The 14,546-nt window shown below is 28.7% G+C and overlaps 1 protein-coding gene across 1 annotated transcript in view; it reads left to right on the top strand.

Moving 5' to 3' along the window:
* Positions 1-14,546, top strand: part of LOC111624293 (ribosome biogenesis protein WDR12 homolog) — a 30,898-nt gene that overhangs the window by 14,739 nt on the left and 1,613 nt on the right. Inside the window, exons 7-10 of the mRNA XM_023367103.1 lie at positions 3,800-3,940; positions 4,039-4,144; positions 5,733-5,865; positions 5,972-6,095. Of these exons, the coding sequence (XP_023222871.1) occupies positions 3,800-3,940; positions 4,039-4,144; positions 5,733-5,865; positions 5,972-6,095 (504 nt within the window). The remainder of the gene's footprint in view (positions 1-3,799; positions 3,941-4,038; positions 4,145-5,732; positions 5,866-5,971; positions 6,096-14,546) is intronic.

The following is a 14,546-nucleotide window of genomic DNA, read 5'->3' on the forward strand; positions in this document are numbered from 1 at the left end:
GAATAAAGTCGGAATTTTGCATTCTCTTTCAATCTTATATTGCTTTAGTCATTGATTTAGATGGACCGACTGATGGAATTCCATCCATTTATGTCTACTACAAACATACACTATGTATGGATATTTCTGCTGTCTCTTTATCTCTTCACCACTTACGATTCCCTTTTCGGCATAAAGAATTCCAGATTATAATATTAAACTATTTTGAGTGGCAGATAGACGTTTCTTCTTCCAAAAAAAAAAAANCTAATTCTATTAAGTAATACTGTACTTATAATTTTTTTTTAAATTTCTGCATAAAACAGTGAAGATTTTCTAGATAGGTATTACATTTGTTAGTAATCTCTAGTGCAGCAGTGAGCAACCTTTACTGGATGTGGACCACAAGGGAATGTCATAAGCTTCTGGCAGGCTGCATATATTTTTTCTCCTGGAGTTGCAGACTTTAAGTCTGCCAAGTAGTAACTCTGTAACTGCCAATATGTTAAGCACTAAAATAATATATGCTAATGATATGAAAAACTAATAATACATAATTTACTGTCATCTTTTTACTCTTCAAGTTTAGTTTGTTGTGTCAAGAATATCAGCTTAATTATGCAATAAAATGTTACTGAAGTTCCTTGGGCTACATGTGGTCCAGGAGCTATGGGTTGCTCACAACTGCTCTAGTGTCACAAATAAACAATACATATCATCTTGTTATTGCACTATTGCATTCAATTCAAATTCTAAAGTAATGCAAAATATTAGTGTCCCAGTCAAATTTTATTTGATAAATGTTTTGCACTTTATCTTGACAATCTAGATTCATAAACATAAACATGTTATGCTTATGTATCTTAGATGAAATGTTCCATTCTAGACAGCAATAAGCTAATGATGTTTTAAAATGGTGTTTGTGAATGATGCAGGTTTAACAGAGAACAGTAATCAAATTTATTTTGGGCAGAAAACAAATCCACACAAATACTCAAAGCATTAAAAAAATTTATGATCATATGGCAGTGGATACAAGTGCTATCAGTTGTTGGGCAAACAATCTGATATATGTTCAGATCTCCCATCAACTGTCATATCTGCAACACTGCAATGAGCTTACTTGGTTTGTAATAACCAACAAATTAGAACTAGAGAACTTACTATTAAACTTAGCATTAGTAATGGAAGTGTCAACAAAATCATTGGCTTGTCAGGATATTCAAACATGTCCACTGAATCCATTCAAGCATAACAAAGAACAATCATCTGTTTGGAACTGCTTGTTAATTAACAAGCTGTAGATGACATTTCTTTTCAGCAAGGTTAATAAGATATGATTCATTACTTTCAGCCAATGAGATATCATATTACAGATAAAGAATCTTCAAATACCGGATTAATATAAAAATAACCACTTAATAAAACCAATAACCGGTATTAAATAATCGTAAAATGAACTGCGAACGTTTTCGGTTCCATCCCTAGGACCTTTCTCAAGCAGCGATTCATCTTTAGAATAACTATGAACGAAGACCAGTAAGTAGCGATATTCGAAAAATTATTCTTCTTTTTTTTAGAATATTTTTTCGAATATCGCTACTTACTGGTCTTCGTTCATAGTTATTCTAAAGATGAATCGCTGCTTGAGAAAGGTCCTAGGGATGGAACCGAAAACGTTCGCAGTTCATTTTACGATTATTTAATACCGGTTATTGGTTTTATTAAGTGGTTATTTTTATATTAATCTGGTATTTGAAGATTCTTTATCTGTAATATGATATCTCATTGGCTGAAAGTAATGAATCATATCTTATTAACCTTGCTGAAAAGAAATGTCATCTACAGCTTGTTAATTAACAAGCAGTTCCAAACAGATGATTGTTCTTTGTTATGCTTGAATGGATTCAGTGGACATGTTTGAATATCCTGACAAGCCAATGATTTTGTTGACACTTCCATTACTAATGCTAAGTTTAATAGTAAGTTCTCTAGTTCTAATTTGTTGGTTATTACAAACCAAGTAAGCTCATTGCAGTGTTGCAGATATGACAGTTGATGGGAGATCTGAACATATATCAGATTGTTTGCCCAACAACTGATAGCACTTGTATCCACTGCCATATGATCATAAATTTTTTTAATGCTTTGAGTATTTGTGTGGATTTGTTTTCTGCCCAAAATAAATTTGATTACTGTTCTCTGTTAAACCTGCATCATTCACAAACACCATTTTAAAACATCATTAGCTTATTGCTGTCTAGAATGGAACATTTCATCTAAGATACATAAGCATAACATGTTTATGTTTATGAATCTAGATTGTCAAGATAAAGTGCAAAACATTTATCAAATAAAATTTGACTGGGACACTAATATTTTGCATTACTTTAGAATTTGAATTGAATGCAATAGTGCAATAACAAGATGATATGTATTGTTTATTTGTGACACTAGAGCAGTTGTGAGCAACCCATAGCTCCTGGACCACATGTAGCCCAAGGAACTTCAGTAACATTTTATTGCATAATTAAGCTGATATTCTTGACACAACAAACTAAACTTGAAGAGTAAAAAGATGACAGTAAATTATGTATTATTAGTTTTTCATATCATTAGCATATATTATTTTAGTGCTTAACATATTGGCAGTTACAGAGTTACTACTTGGCAGACTTAAAGTCTGCAACTCCAGGAGAAAAAATATATGCAGCCTGCCAGAAGCTTATGACATTCCCTTGTGGTCCACATCCAGTAAAGGTTGCTCACTGCTGCACTAGAGATTACTAACAAATGTAATACCTATCTAGAAAATCTTCACTGTTTTATGCAGAAATTTAAAAAAAAATTATAAGTACAGTATTACTTAATAGAATTAGTTTTCATATATTTGAAGCATTCAATCATTTGCATTATAACTTTTTTCTGCAGTAACTTGGTATCAAAATATTTTAATTACACTTGCTTTCCTGTAGTATTGAATATACATATATTTATACATATACAGTCGACCGCCCTATAACGCGGGTTCATATAATGAGGATTCGTATATCACAGCACAAAAATTGCGACCGTATTCGTATAAAGACGCTAAAAGAGACTCGTAAAATGCGGTAAAACGTCATCGCCGACTCGTGTCGCAACAGGATTGGTCAAATCTGGACCAATAGTGGACGAGCAACCAAACTACTTACACGCTACGAAGAGTTTAGGCGGGTAAATTGAGTTTACTATCGTCTGTACAGTATATAAATTAGGTACTGTAAGTCTAATACAGTACTGTAATTTTATACATTTCTTGTGAAAAACATTTCTTATTCAACGGCCATAAAAATTATTTCTATTAATGATGTCTCCAAAGTTCAACGAATTTTTTGCAGAAAAATAACTTATCAGAAAATGCACCCACCATTTGGTGCGATGAAAACAAGCTTAAGCAATGGCGTCGTCGAATGGTGCACACTCGGTAATTAATCCTATAATTTTTTGTTTATAGCATAGTTTATACGGATTATTCCCAAAAAATTATACGTGTTTTGGAAATGTTGAATCAAATTAGTCTAGAATCGATTAATTTTATGGAAGAAAACCTTTCAAACAGCCATAGTCCGTAAACTGCACACGTGCTGGGCTGTGATTGGCTCATGTATTTAAGGATTCCTACAACGTGAAATTCTTATAAAGTGAAATGTATCTACCGCGTTATAGGGGGTCGACTGTATATAATTTCTCAACTTTTAGATGGAGTTTTTGTTATATTTTTGTTTAAAAGAAGCTTTTATAACTTCATAGTGATTTCAACTTTTAATACTTTTTTTAGGTCCCATTGTTAACTTTATCTGGTCATTCGGAAGCTGTGACAGGAGTGCAATGGATTGATATGAATGAATTATGTTCAGCATCTATGGATAACAATCTTTCTCTTTGGGATGTTGAAATGGCAAGCTTAAAATCTCAGCTGGTAAGACAATGTAAAAGTTCTTTTGGAATCTTAAATGTCACATCTTCAAAAAAATGTATGTTTACTAATAAAACATTTTTTATTTTTTTTATTTTAAGAATGGATCAAAGCCATTTTTTGATATTTCCTATTCTCCTCTGTCTCGACACATAGTGTCTGCTTCTGCTGATAGACACGTCCGTCTCTGGGATCCTCGGATCAAAGGTAACTTTTCATAATGAGTGGCACATCTTCCATTTTTTTTTTATATACAAACTCTAGCTATTGTTATGTAAAATTTATCCCAAAAAACAGTGGGTGATCGGTTAACGAACAAATCAGATAACAAACGCTTTCGCAAAAGATTTTTATGTTCGGACAAAGAACACCTCACAGAACAAACAAGAAGAAGCGATGTAAAATAATGAATACCAATTGGTCTTCCCTTGTCTTCAGACAATTCAAAACTTTTTGGAGTGTGGGAGATGTCGACATTAATGCTCAACTCGGTGAATACTGATCAGATAGTATTCCTCTCTTGCTGTCATCACTGAGATTTAGTCACTGATTAGCTGCACAGTAATCTAACATCATATCATTAGACTACCACAAACCTATTTTAGATGTATAATATAATAATAGCGAGGTTGAGGCCAAAGTTTTAAACACGAAAACTTGTACGTTGGATGTTCAGTGCCACTTTCCTGTAAGCCTAGAAATTTGACAATGGTGTTTGGATCAGTGGAATCACGCTTGACATTCCAAACACCATTGTCAAACTTCTAGGCTTACAGGAAAGCGGCGCTGAACGTCCAACATACATGTTTTCGCATTAATTGTATTTTTCCAGCATTGCTTGGAAAAATACAATTAATATGCTTTTAACTCTTATTATAGTTAGATAATGGCATATAATACACAGTGTACATAGAATTTCCAAGTTCAAGTTAAAATTTTAATGTCATTTCTCCAAAATAAAAGTATTCTATGATGTACTGTACATTTGCTTGAGAATGGCATAATGCTGAAAACATTGCATTTAGTTAACTTCTAGATATACAGAGGTTGGAGTACTTTAAACTTGAATATGCAAGAAGTCATAAATTTATCTCAGTCCCTTATATAACCTACATGGTGTCCTATTTAATGTTTAATGACAACCAAGTAGATGTGAATGTCATCTGATACAGCATAATTTTTTAATCTATAATTGTTTCTTCTTCAAGATGCGTCCACTGTACTAAATAAAATTGCATCTATGATGTGATTCAACAAACTTTGTGTTACTCTTGCCATGCTATAACCAACTGCTGCAAGTCAAATATATTTCAGGAACATTTTGGCAAATTATCTATTTAATTAATTTAAACATAATGCATTTTAGAATCTAACTGTAGAAAGATATTTCTTAAAAAAATATCAATAAATTCATTCATAAAGAGGCACTTTGTTTTCTTGCAACCAGTGAAAAGGATCTGTGAGAACTGGTACTCTTCTTTCAGTATAATAAAAAGAATATAGTTTGTTGTAGTTTTGCTTCATAGCTGTGAAAATAAATTTGCAAATTGGTGATTTTATTTTTTTGAACTGAGCAGATTAGTGGTAACCAATAGAAACTCTTCTTATTCCCTTTCATGTTAATTGATTGTGACATCTAATTCACAGTCATGCAGAAATATTCATATATATTTAGAAGATAAATTACTCTTTCAGAAACTTTCCTAAGGAATTTTTAATTTGCAAGTAAAATTGATGTTGACTTTCAAATGATTTTATTTCCTTTTAACAAACTTACTATTTTTATTTATTTTAGATGGATCAGTTGTTCAATGTGCATTTACTTCTCATAACGGTTGGGTTTCGGCTGTTCACTGGTCTCCTGTCAGCGAACATCAATTTATATCTGGATCGTATGATTCTGTTTTGAAACTCTGGGACACACGAAGGTAAAGATTAAATTTTGTGTAAAGTATATGAAGATTTCCATTGTTATTCAGATATGTTTAATTATTTGTAAAATCAGTATGCTAAAACATTTTTATCTAATTACAGTCCAAAGGTGCCATTATTTAACATGCTAGGACATGAAGAAAAAATTCTGTGTGTGGATTGGTCGACACCAAACAGAATTATTAGTGGAGGTGCAGATAATTACATAAAAATTTTTGATTCTCGGGTAAGTTCGTGTAATTTCTGTTTAATATTTCCAACGTCATTTAACGTTCTTTATTAAAATTTTTTAAATTTAGTCAGGCTTATCTTCATAATAGTTAATAAAATATCTAAGTCAGAAGCCATTTAACATTGAACTTTTCAATGATAGAGATGTTTTCATATGTATCATTTTAAGCCTGATAGTTATATTAAAACCAAATTGGGACTATTAATAATAATAAATAATGAGTAATTTGAAGGCCAAATCACTCAGTATTTAATTATTAATAATAATGGTAATAGAGCCCAATTTAATTCAGCAATCATTTGGAATTTAGTCTATCATTTGATAAAATGATAGACTAAATCAGGGGTCGCCAAAGTGGTCGATGTCGACCCCCCAGGGGTCAATATAACATTATTGGGGGTCGAATGAAAAATTAAAACTAAAAATCACAAATATAACTATACATATTATTATGTTTTTGAATATTTTTTCGATGAATTTAAATTAATTAATAGTACAGCTACCCATCAACGCTTAAAGTGGCTACGGATCAAGTCGCACAGGACAGACAGATATTGCTGAGTCCGTGCTCCGGTTCTTATTTATACAGTCAATTCCCCTATAACACTGTTGATTTTTCCGTTCTATATGAATTCCGTGTTGTACGAGTCACTTATATTTTACAAATACGTGTGCTGGGCTGTGAACGGCTCGCGTATTTGTAAAATCTAAGTGACTCGTACAACATGGAATTCATATAAAACGGAAAAATCAACAGTGTTATAGGGGGGGTCGACTGTATAGTATAGTATAACTGGGTCATCGAAGTCTCACCTCGCCTTCGTGAACTCTTTTTACGACTGGGCAAACTTAATTTGGCATGGTCCCGCTGCAGAGTTGCAGACTTCCATCCTATTTTGCAATGTTTTCGCTGTCTTAGATACGGTCACTCCACCAAAAACTGCAGCAAGACTACTCCCACCTGTAGCCATTGCTCGGGTGAGCATTCTTATAGAGAATGTAAAAATCTGGAATCCTCCCCTATTTGCTGCAATTGTAAACATAGTAAGGATGGTTGCTTCAATCATAATGCTCGTGATGGCACATGCCCTCTTTTCCGTAAAATCAAAACCAACCTAATCAACCGTACTGATTATGGTTCGCCACATCAATAATCAAATTTGTTTTCTGCAATATAATACCGGGCGGAGCATAGCTGCCACTTCTGTGTTAANTTTCTTTTTCTTTCCTTAAGCAAATGTTGGTATCAGGAGATCACATCCAAAATGCCTTGTCTTGCTTACACTCTTTTCAAAATCTGGATCATTCGTTACAATTTGATCAATGATTTCAGTTATCGTTACCAAACTTTTACTAATTAAATCTGTAGAAATTCTTTGGTTCTTTGTTTTCAGAATCACTATTTTCCAGTTCTACACAAATTCCTTGTTCTGCCAGTTCTTGAAGATCATCATTGGTAAGGCTCTCACCAGAAATTTGCAGTACCTTCTCAATATCCTGCTTGTCTATATCTCCTAGTCCATTATACGGGACTAGGAGATATTATAACAGGACTAGGAGACCCAATCAATATAAAGGGAATAGGAGACCCGTTATATTGATTAGGTTGACTTTGTCAACCTAATCAATACAGCGATAGGTTCTTCTCATTGAGAATTCTTAGATACCTCCAGCCATAACTTCTTCCACACTCTGTTCATGCATTTATCAGTTAATTCTTGTCAAGCAAAGTTTTTTCTTCATCCTATTTTGCTTATGGCTGTCTCTTTATAAGGATGGACTTCGTGTATTGGTGTCGAATGTGACTGGATTTTAGCTGAAATCGCACCAAGCACAATCTTCGAGACACCGCTCGATCGTCAGTGTTTTCTGTATTGTATTGTATTGTGTTATTGTATTGTGTACCTATTACGCCTGTGTATTTTACCTTTATATTATAATTAATTATGTATTTTGTAACACCTATATCTATCTGTATCTTTATTATTGTAATTTGTTATCACAGGGTAGTGCTCACTGCGGAACCCGGCATGTACTATTGTGTGCGTTAATAAAGAAATGAATGAATGAATGAATGAATGAATGTCAAGCAAAGTCGTTATTGTCTACGGCATCCATGACATTATATATTTTTCCAAAATTACATCAAACAAACATAGATTTAAGGAATGTACAGTGCTACGACAAATTGCCACCTTTTGCTGATTGGTTCATGTTTGGGAATAATCATATTATATATGAATCAATGAAATGCTGCAATAATTTCAATTAGTGTAAATTTTGAGTTTTTTTAAGGCTTCGAGCAGACTGCGTCATATTGAATCAGCGTTAAGCAGGGGTCTTACTGTATATGTTAAGCTGCATAATTTATTAAAAGATACATAAATTTTATCAAGAACTCTACCAATTTAATAAATTCTAAATGCATTCAGGTTGATGACATCTTGAGAAAACTGAATTTACTCTGATAAGCTTTAACTTTTACTTCAATGCAGTTTACAGAGGTTAAAGCACATCAATATGGCAACCTGAATGATATCTATACTTTAATGATGTCAGTACTACAATTATAATGTCTTTAATTAAAAAGTCAGTTTATGTCATTTTTTATTAAAAACATTTTTCCTCTTCCTATCTGTTTCTTAATAGTATCCTTTTGAAATATTAATCCAGTTATATTTAATGCAATCCTATTAAGATGCTTCAATAAAAAACATCTTGACCTTAAAATCACTAAATTTTAAAACTAATTTATAGTATCCAGTTTCCAAGAATAATTCAAATATTCCATAATACTGAAGATGATGGCATAATAATTTCTGTTATTGAGAATAATTGATAGTAGTAGTATATATGTTGCTTCTGGTGTAGTGAAAATTGGGAATCTAAAATCATAAAATTATGGTCAAAAAAGCACAAAAATCATATAAAAATGTCCAAATTCTTAAAAAAAGAATTTAAATTTTCACTGCCATTCTTATCTCTTTACATTTGTAATTTCAGTTGTGTTTATAAAAAAACAAAAAAAAATTTTTTTTTCCTTGTATTTAATCTGAAAACAAAGATAATTTGTTATTATGATAAATATAATTTTAAAAATAATCATCATTATTTTAATATAATTTCTAAATTTATAGATAATAATAGAGAAATAAATTTTAAGTTATGATTTGGAATATGTTATGTATAATTAAATTATAAAAAAATTAATAGGAAATTTGAAATAGGCAGCCTAGTTTATTGAATCAACATTCATGAAAAATCTTGTTACAAATTTTAATTTTAAAAAAAATCAATAAAATTATAAATATAAATAGTATTATACAAAGTATGAGGTTTCATAAAATTTTAACAGAAAAACAAAAATGTTGTTTTACAAACATTACAATTTGTGTGTATAAATAAAAAAGTGTCATTAAATTATATTGAAAAACATTTGCTCATTCATTATACACTCATTAAAAACAATCATAGCACAAATGTACAAAATTTTTCTTTATATATTATATACATAAAAGCATTTTATAAAATAATACAAGAATCTTTTAAAAATAAGGCAAAACATTCGAGTTGAGCATTCATTTTGATCACGTGTTGTAAAATCTGTAAAATTTTCTCAAATAAGCAGTCTAAGTATACGAAATATTTATCTAGCTGCAAATAACAATAAAACTTTCTAATAAATTTGCAGTTCCAAATGGAACATATATTTCACATAGTTTTTTTTCCTCTTGTTTTTCACATTGTTTCATAGCAATTTCCATAAATTTTTCATCCATAAATCATCATTTATTAAATCTTTTCAAACATTTTATTTAAAAATTATTTTAAAATGTTCCAGTACATAGTTCTCTAATATTTAACATGAAGTTTATTGTTAAAAACAATTTTAATAAAATGCAGAAAATGTATCTAAAATTCTTATTTGTAAATGTGTTACAAATACGTACGAATAAATTCATTTACATTTATTAAGATGTATCAAATACAAGTAAATAAAATAAAATAAAAACTGTTGTATAATGACAGTCAGCTAAAATTAATTTCAGTTTAAACTTGTATATTATTCAGTACAAAAACTAGAAAAAATTCTTAGTACACAGCTTATGAACACTGGTAACCTACACTTCAATGGTGTATAATTAGCATATACAGTATATGTATCTTATAATTTGTCAATTTTTGATGAAATTACAAAATTTCAAAACATTTTTCTTTTGTTTTATAATAATATAAACTTGTTAAAATAGGATATTTGGTAAAGTTAATAAATTATCTATGCATTTCATTCAAATAATTAATAAATAAGCACTCAATATTGTGTAGTAGTACACCCTTTTGAGATGGAATATAGCACAAAAAAGGAAAATTAATTTGTTTGTCTTGAACAAATTTTTTAAAATTTTATTTTATACGAACAGTAATCTTACAGAAAGATAAGATTAAATAAAGAGAGAATAATTTTTATATTAACCGTGAATATAAATTTTCTCTTGGATCTTGTATACTTTCCAAGTCATTCTGATTTTTCACAATACAAATCTTAATTTATTCAAGACAAATTATTTTAGATTTTCCTTCTTGCACTACAAACCATATTTATCAATTGTTAATATTTGTATAAGAATAAATAGTGTCAGAAAATTTATCAATTATACATTTAATGATTTTATTAGCTTTTGTAATTTATGATAAAAATAAAGTTGCAATTAATGGCAACTTATTCATTTTATACAATTTGAAAGTTATTTGATAAACTTAAAATTTTGTAATATTATTTTTATTACATGCAACTTTTTCTTTTCATCAATACATATGAAATTATTGAACGTGCTTGAAAAAAACTGGTTCATTGCACAAACAATTAATACATGTAATAAAAAGTTAATAGCAAACATTATTTTTTACATTATTATTTAATAGCTGTGGAGTTTAAGTAAATTATATCATTGTTATTGCTAAACAGTCAGACTGACTATATATCATTTGTTTTGAATTAAATCAAAACATATTTCTAATGAAATTCTTTTGTCAGTTATTCCCAGAAAAATCTTATTAAATTGGTTTATTGTAGATTCACTATACCTTTGTTTGAAATATAAATTTATATAATTTGAAAAAGAATGAATTTAGAAAAACTTCTTTTTACATTAATTGTATAAATTATATATTAATAATTCTATTCTTATTTTTGATAAGAAATGGGAAATTTATATAAATTTTATTTAAAGATTATAGTTATTGATATATTATTATTTTCAATCCTGAAAATAGTTTAGGCCTACTTGTAATTATTTTTTCATCATATTCTCGAGAAGAATTTAATGAAAATAAAAAGTTTTTTAAAAAATCAATGCTTCCAACATTAATATAAATATGAAATTTATTCAGGAGTATGTTAGTTTATCATTTGTAAGTAACAGTAAACCATATTTTCATCAAATTAGTTATTATGTTCTTATTATTGCATAAATTAAACTGTGGTAATTAAAAGTTCAGTTTAATTAAATGATATCCATGATATAAACTCAAAAATTACTACTACTATAAATAACAATGCTCATTGGAATATGTTGATAGAAATTATAAATTAGTAGTAATCAGAAAATATAAAATTTGTTTAATATGATGAAAAAAAATTAATTTTTAAAATTGCACAGTAATAATAATGATAAANCATTGAGGATAAAAAATGAAAAATACAAACATTTAGTTTTCTTTCCTGATATTTATATAATATTTATTTACAAATTAAATTACGATTATGTAGATATCATTTTGAAAAACAAAAAAGATGTAAATTAGAATATAATTTTTATATTAAGATAGAATAAGCTTACTGAAACATTCCAGAAACATGTATTTAGTTCACCTATGCTCTAATAAAATAAAATTTTATAGATTTGTTCAAAGTTATTTTTTTTGATGACGTTAAATTCATTAAATTTTCTTTTTTGAATTACTTCAAAACTGCTTATGCTTTTCATGAATAAAAACATCAAACTACACCTTCATTAAATTTTTGTTCTCTACTGGATTAATTAAGGTGTAGTTTGTTGTTGTTATTGTTATTATCATGATTTAGTATTTAAAGTGTGGTTTACATTTACATGATTGATCAAACAATCTTTTCATTTCATTTTAAAAAATTTTCTAATATACTCTATATTACATATTCTTGTTCATATTCAGTTATTACGTCTATGTGTAATGTTAACTTATTTATGTATTACTTATTTTCACATTCATTAAATTCTTTGTAAATGCATTAAATTATCAATATTTATATTCCTTCCATACCTACAATGAATATCATTCATGGTATATGGCAATTCATATATAAATTTTTTACATCAAAGTTACTTTCATCTTCTAATAAAAGTTTTCCCATTTCTTATCAATATTTCAAAAACAGTGCAAAATGACAAAAAATTAATCAAGTTTTAATAAAAATTTTATAATATATTGATATATCTATTATAAAATTTTAAAATTAAACCAGAATTGCTTATTCTTTTAAGACAAACATTGTGCAATATTTTTGTAAAATTTTAATATTAACACATGAAAGTCATATATAATATCATATGCTGAATACTAAATATATGATATAAAAATTTTTAAAATTGAAAATTTGAACAAATTTACTTGAGAGGGAGTCATAGTTATAGATTTTATATATCAAAAAATATGATCTAAAAACTAAAAGTATGAATTAAAATAGAACAATGGGATTAAAACTATAAAAATTAAATATTAAGTTAACTAAAATAATTTTTTACCTAGGTAAAAAATTATTTTATACAGTCAATATAGATATAAAGTTTAACTGGTATCACAAATTGTATAAGAACATAAAATAGTTAAACTAAAAATATATTTACCTTGTGGCTTTACCCAGGACCATTTTTTTAAAGAATTGTCAAGAGCTGAAGAGGTATTTAGACCCAAAATGCATACAAAAACAATAACTCAAAGTGATTAATTTTGTCATGCTCTTACATATCCTGTAAACAAGTCCTACATTTGTCAAATTGTGAGATTTAAGAAGTACAACAATTGATTAAGACAAGAAGCTTTGAACACATCTAGGCCCCACTAAAGAAATTAATATTGGAATAGTAGTATGTCGTCGTCACATTTTTAAGTGTTGAAGTTGTTAGTGGTGCAGAAATCTAAGATGAATGAGCATTCAAAACAGGTGCAAGTCAGATACAAATAAACTAAAAGTTTTAATGAAGATAAAAATGAATTTCCAATGTACACTACTAAAGATAACCAGTTACAATTTCCACTGACAAGTTTCAGCAGTTTGATTTTGGAAGGTCAAGGAATAGCAACACATTGCCTAACATACATAAACAATGCATTCTGTTGTACCCGAGAAATGTAATTTTCAAAAGATTTGCTGAAGGTAGATATCCAGAATGCTAGCATGAAGAATGAAGAATTAAAATTTGTGGAGTTGATGGGCTGTTTTAAGAATGAAAGAGAATTTCATAAGCACATAATTTTCATTACAAGTCATTGATTATGATGAAATCTAGAGTCATCAATATGAGCCTGAGTCTAAAAGACAGTCTACTGGCAAATTCAGATGTTTCTATTCCATAAAGAAGTTTAAAGTGACAAAGTGACATCAGCTGACAAAATTATGCTGCCTTTGTTTTAAGACGACAAGAATCTCATTTTTATGCATTACAGGAAACCAGATACTGTATATCAGTACCTAGTAATTGTATTTTGAGATATTTGAAAATGTCAAAGCCAACAATAATAAAGAAACATCATAAAAAACAAGCAAACTCCTCCATTTTCATTCTGAAACAGCACCAAGAAAATTGTCACTAAATTAGAATGAAAGTATTACCACATCCTCTATACAACCTTGTACCATCTGATTTGCAGTTGTTTGGACCACTCATGGTAGTACTGTTATTATAAAAAATATTCCAGTGTAATAATGACTCAAAAGCATCAGTGCAATTCTGGCTTTATAAGCAACCAAAATATTATTTTACCACAGAAATATGAAAGATGGAAAGGAGGAAGTCATACTGTCAAGAGTGACTATGTCAAGAAATATCAATAAGCTACAGCTTTTAAAAATAAATATTTCTGAAGTCATTAGTAATTATGTCATTAATTTATTGAATAGACTCATAACAATAATAATAAAATTTGAATTCGTTCTTTATTTGTAGACTTTATAATTTTGTTTTGTTGATGGAACAGTATTAATACATTTACACTACTGTTTGTTTACAATCAAATTTAATAATTAAAAATTTTGATTTTATCAAGTTATTAATAAAAGAATACAAAAATCTTAATGAGATAAATCAAAAGATGATGTTATTTCCAGACCAAACAATTTTTATCTATTGTTTTTACATAAAACTATGAATATTTTTATCATAAGCAATTTTCAATTTACAATATATT

This window comes from Centruroides sculpturatus, unplaced genomic scaffold (genome assembly GCF_000671375.1).
Source record: "Centruroides sculpturatus isolate CEXI.00-Female unplaced genomic scaffold, Cexi_2.0 scaffold242, whole genome shotgun sequence".
NCBI lineage: Eukaryota > Metazoa > Arthropoda > Arachnida > Scorpiones > Buthidae > Centruroides > Centruroides sculpturatus.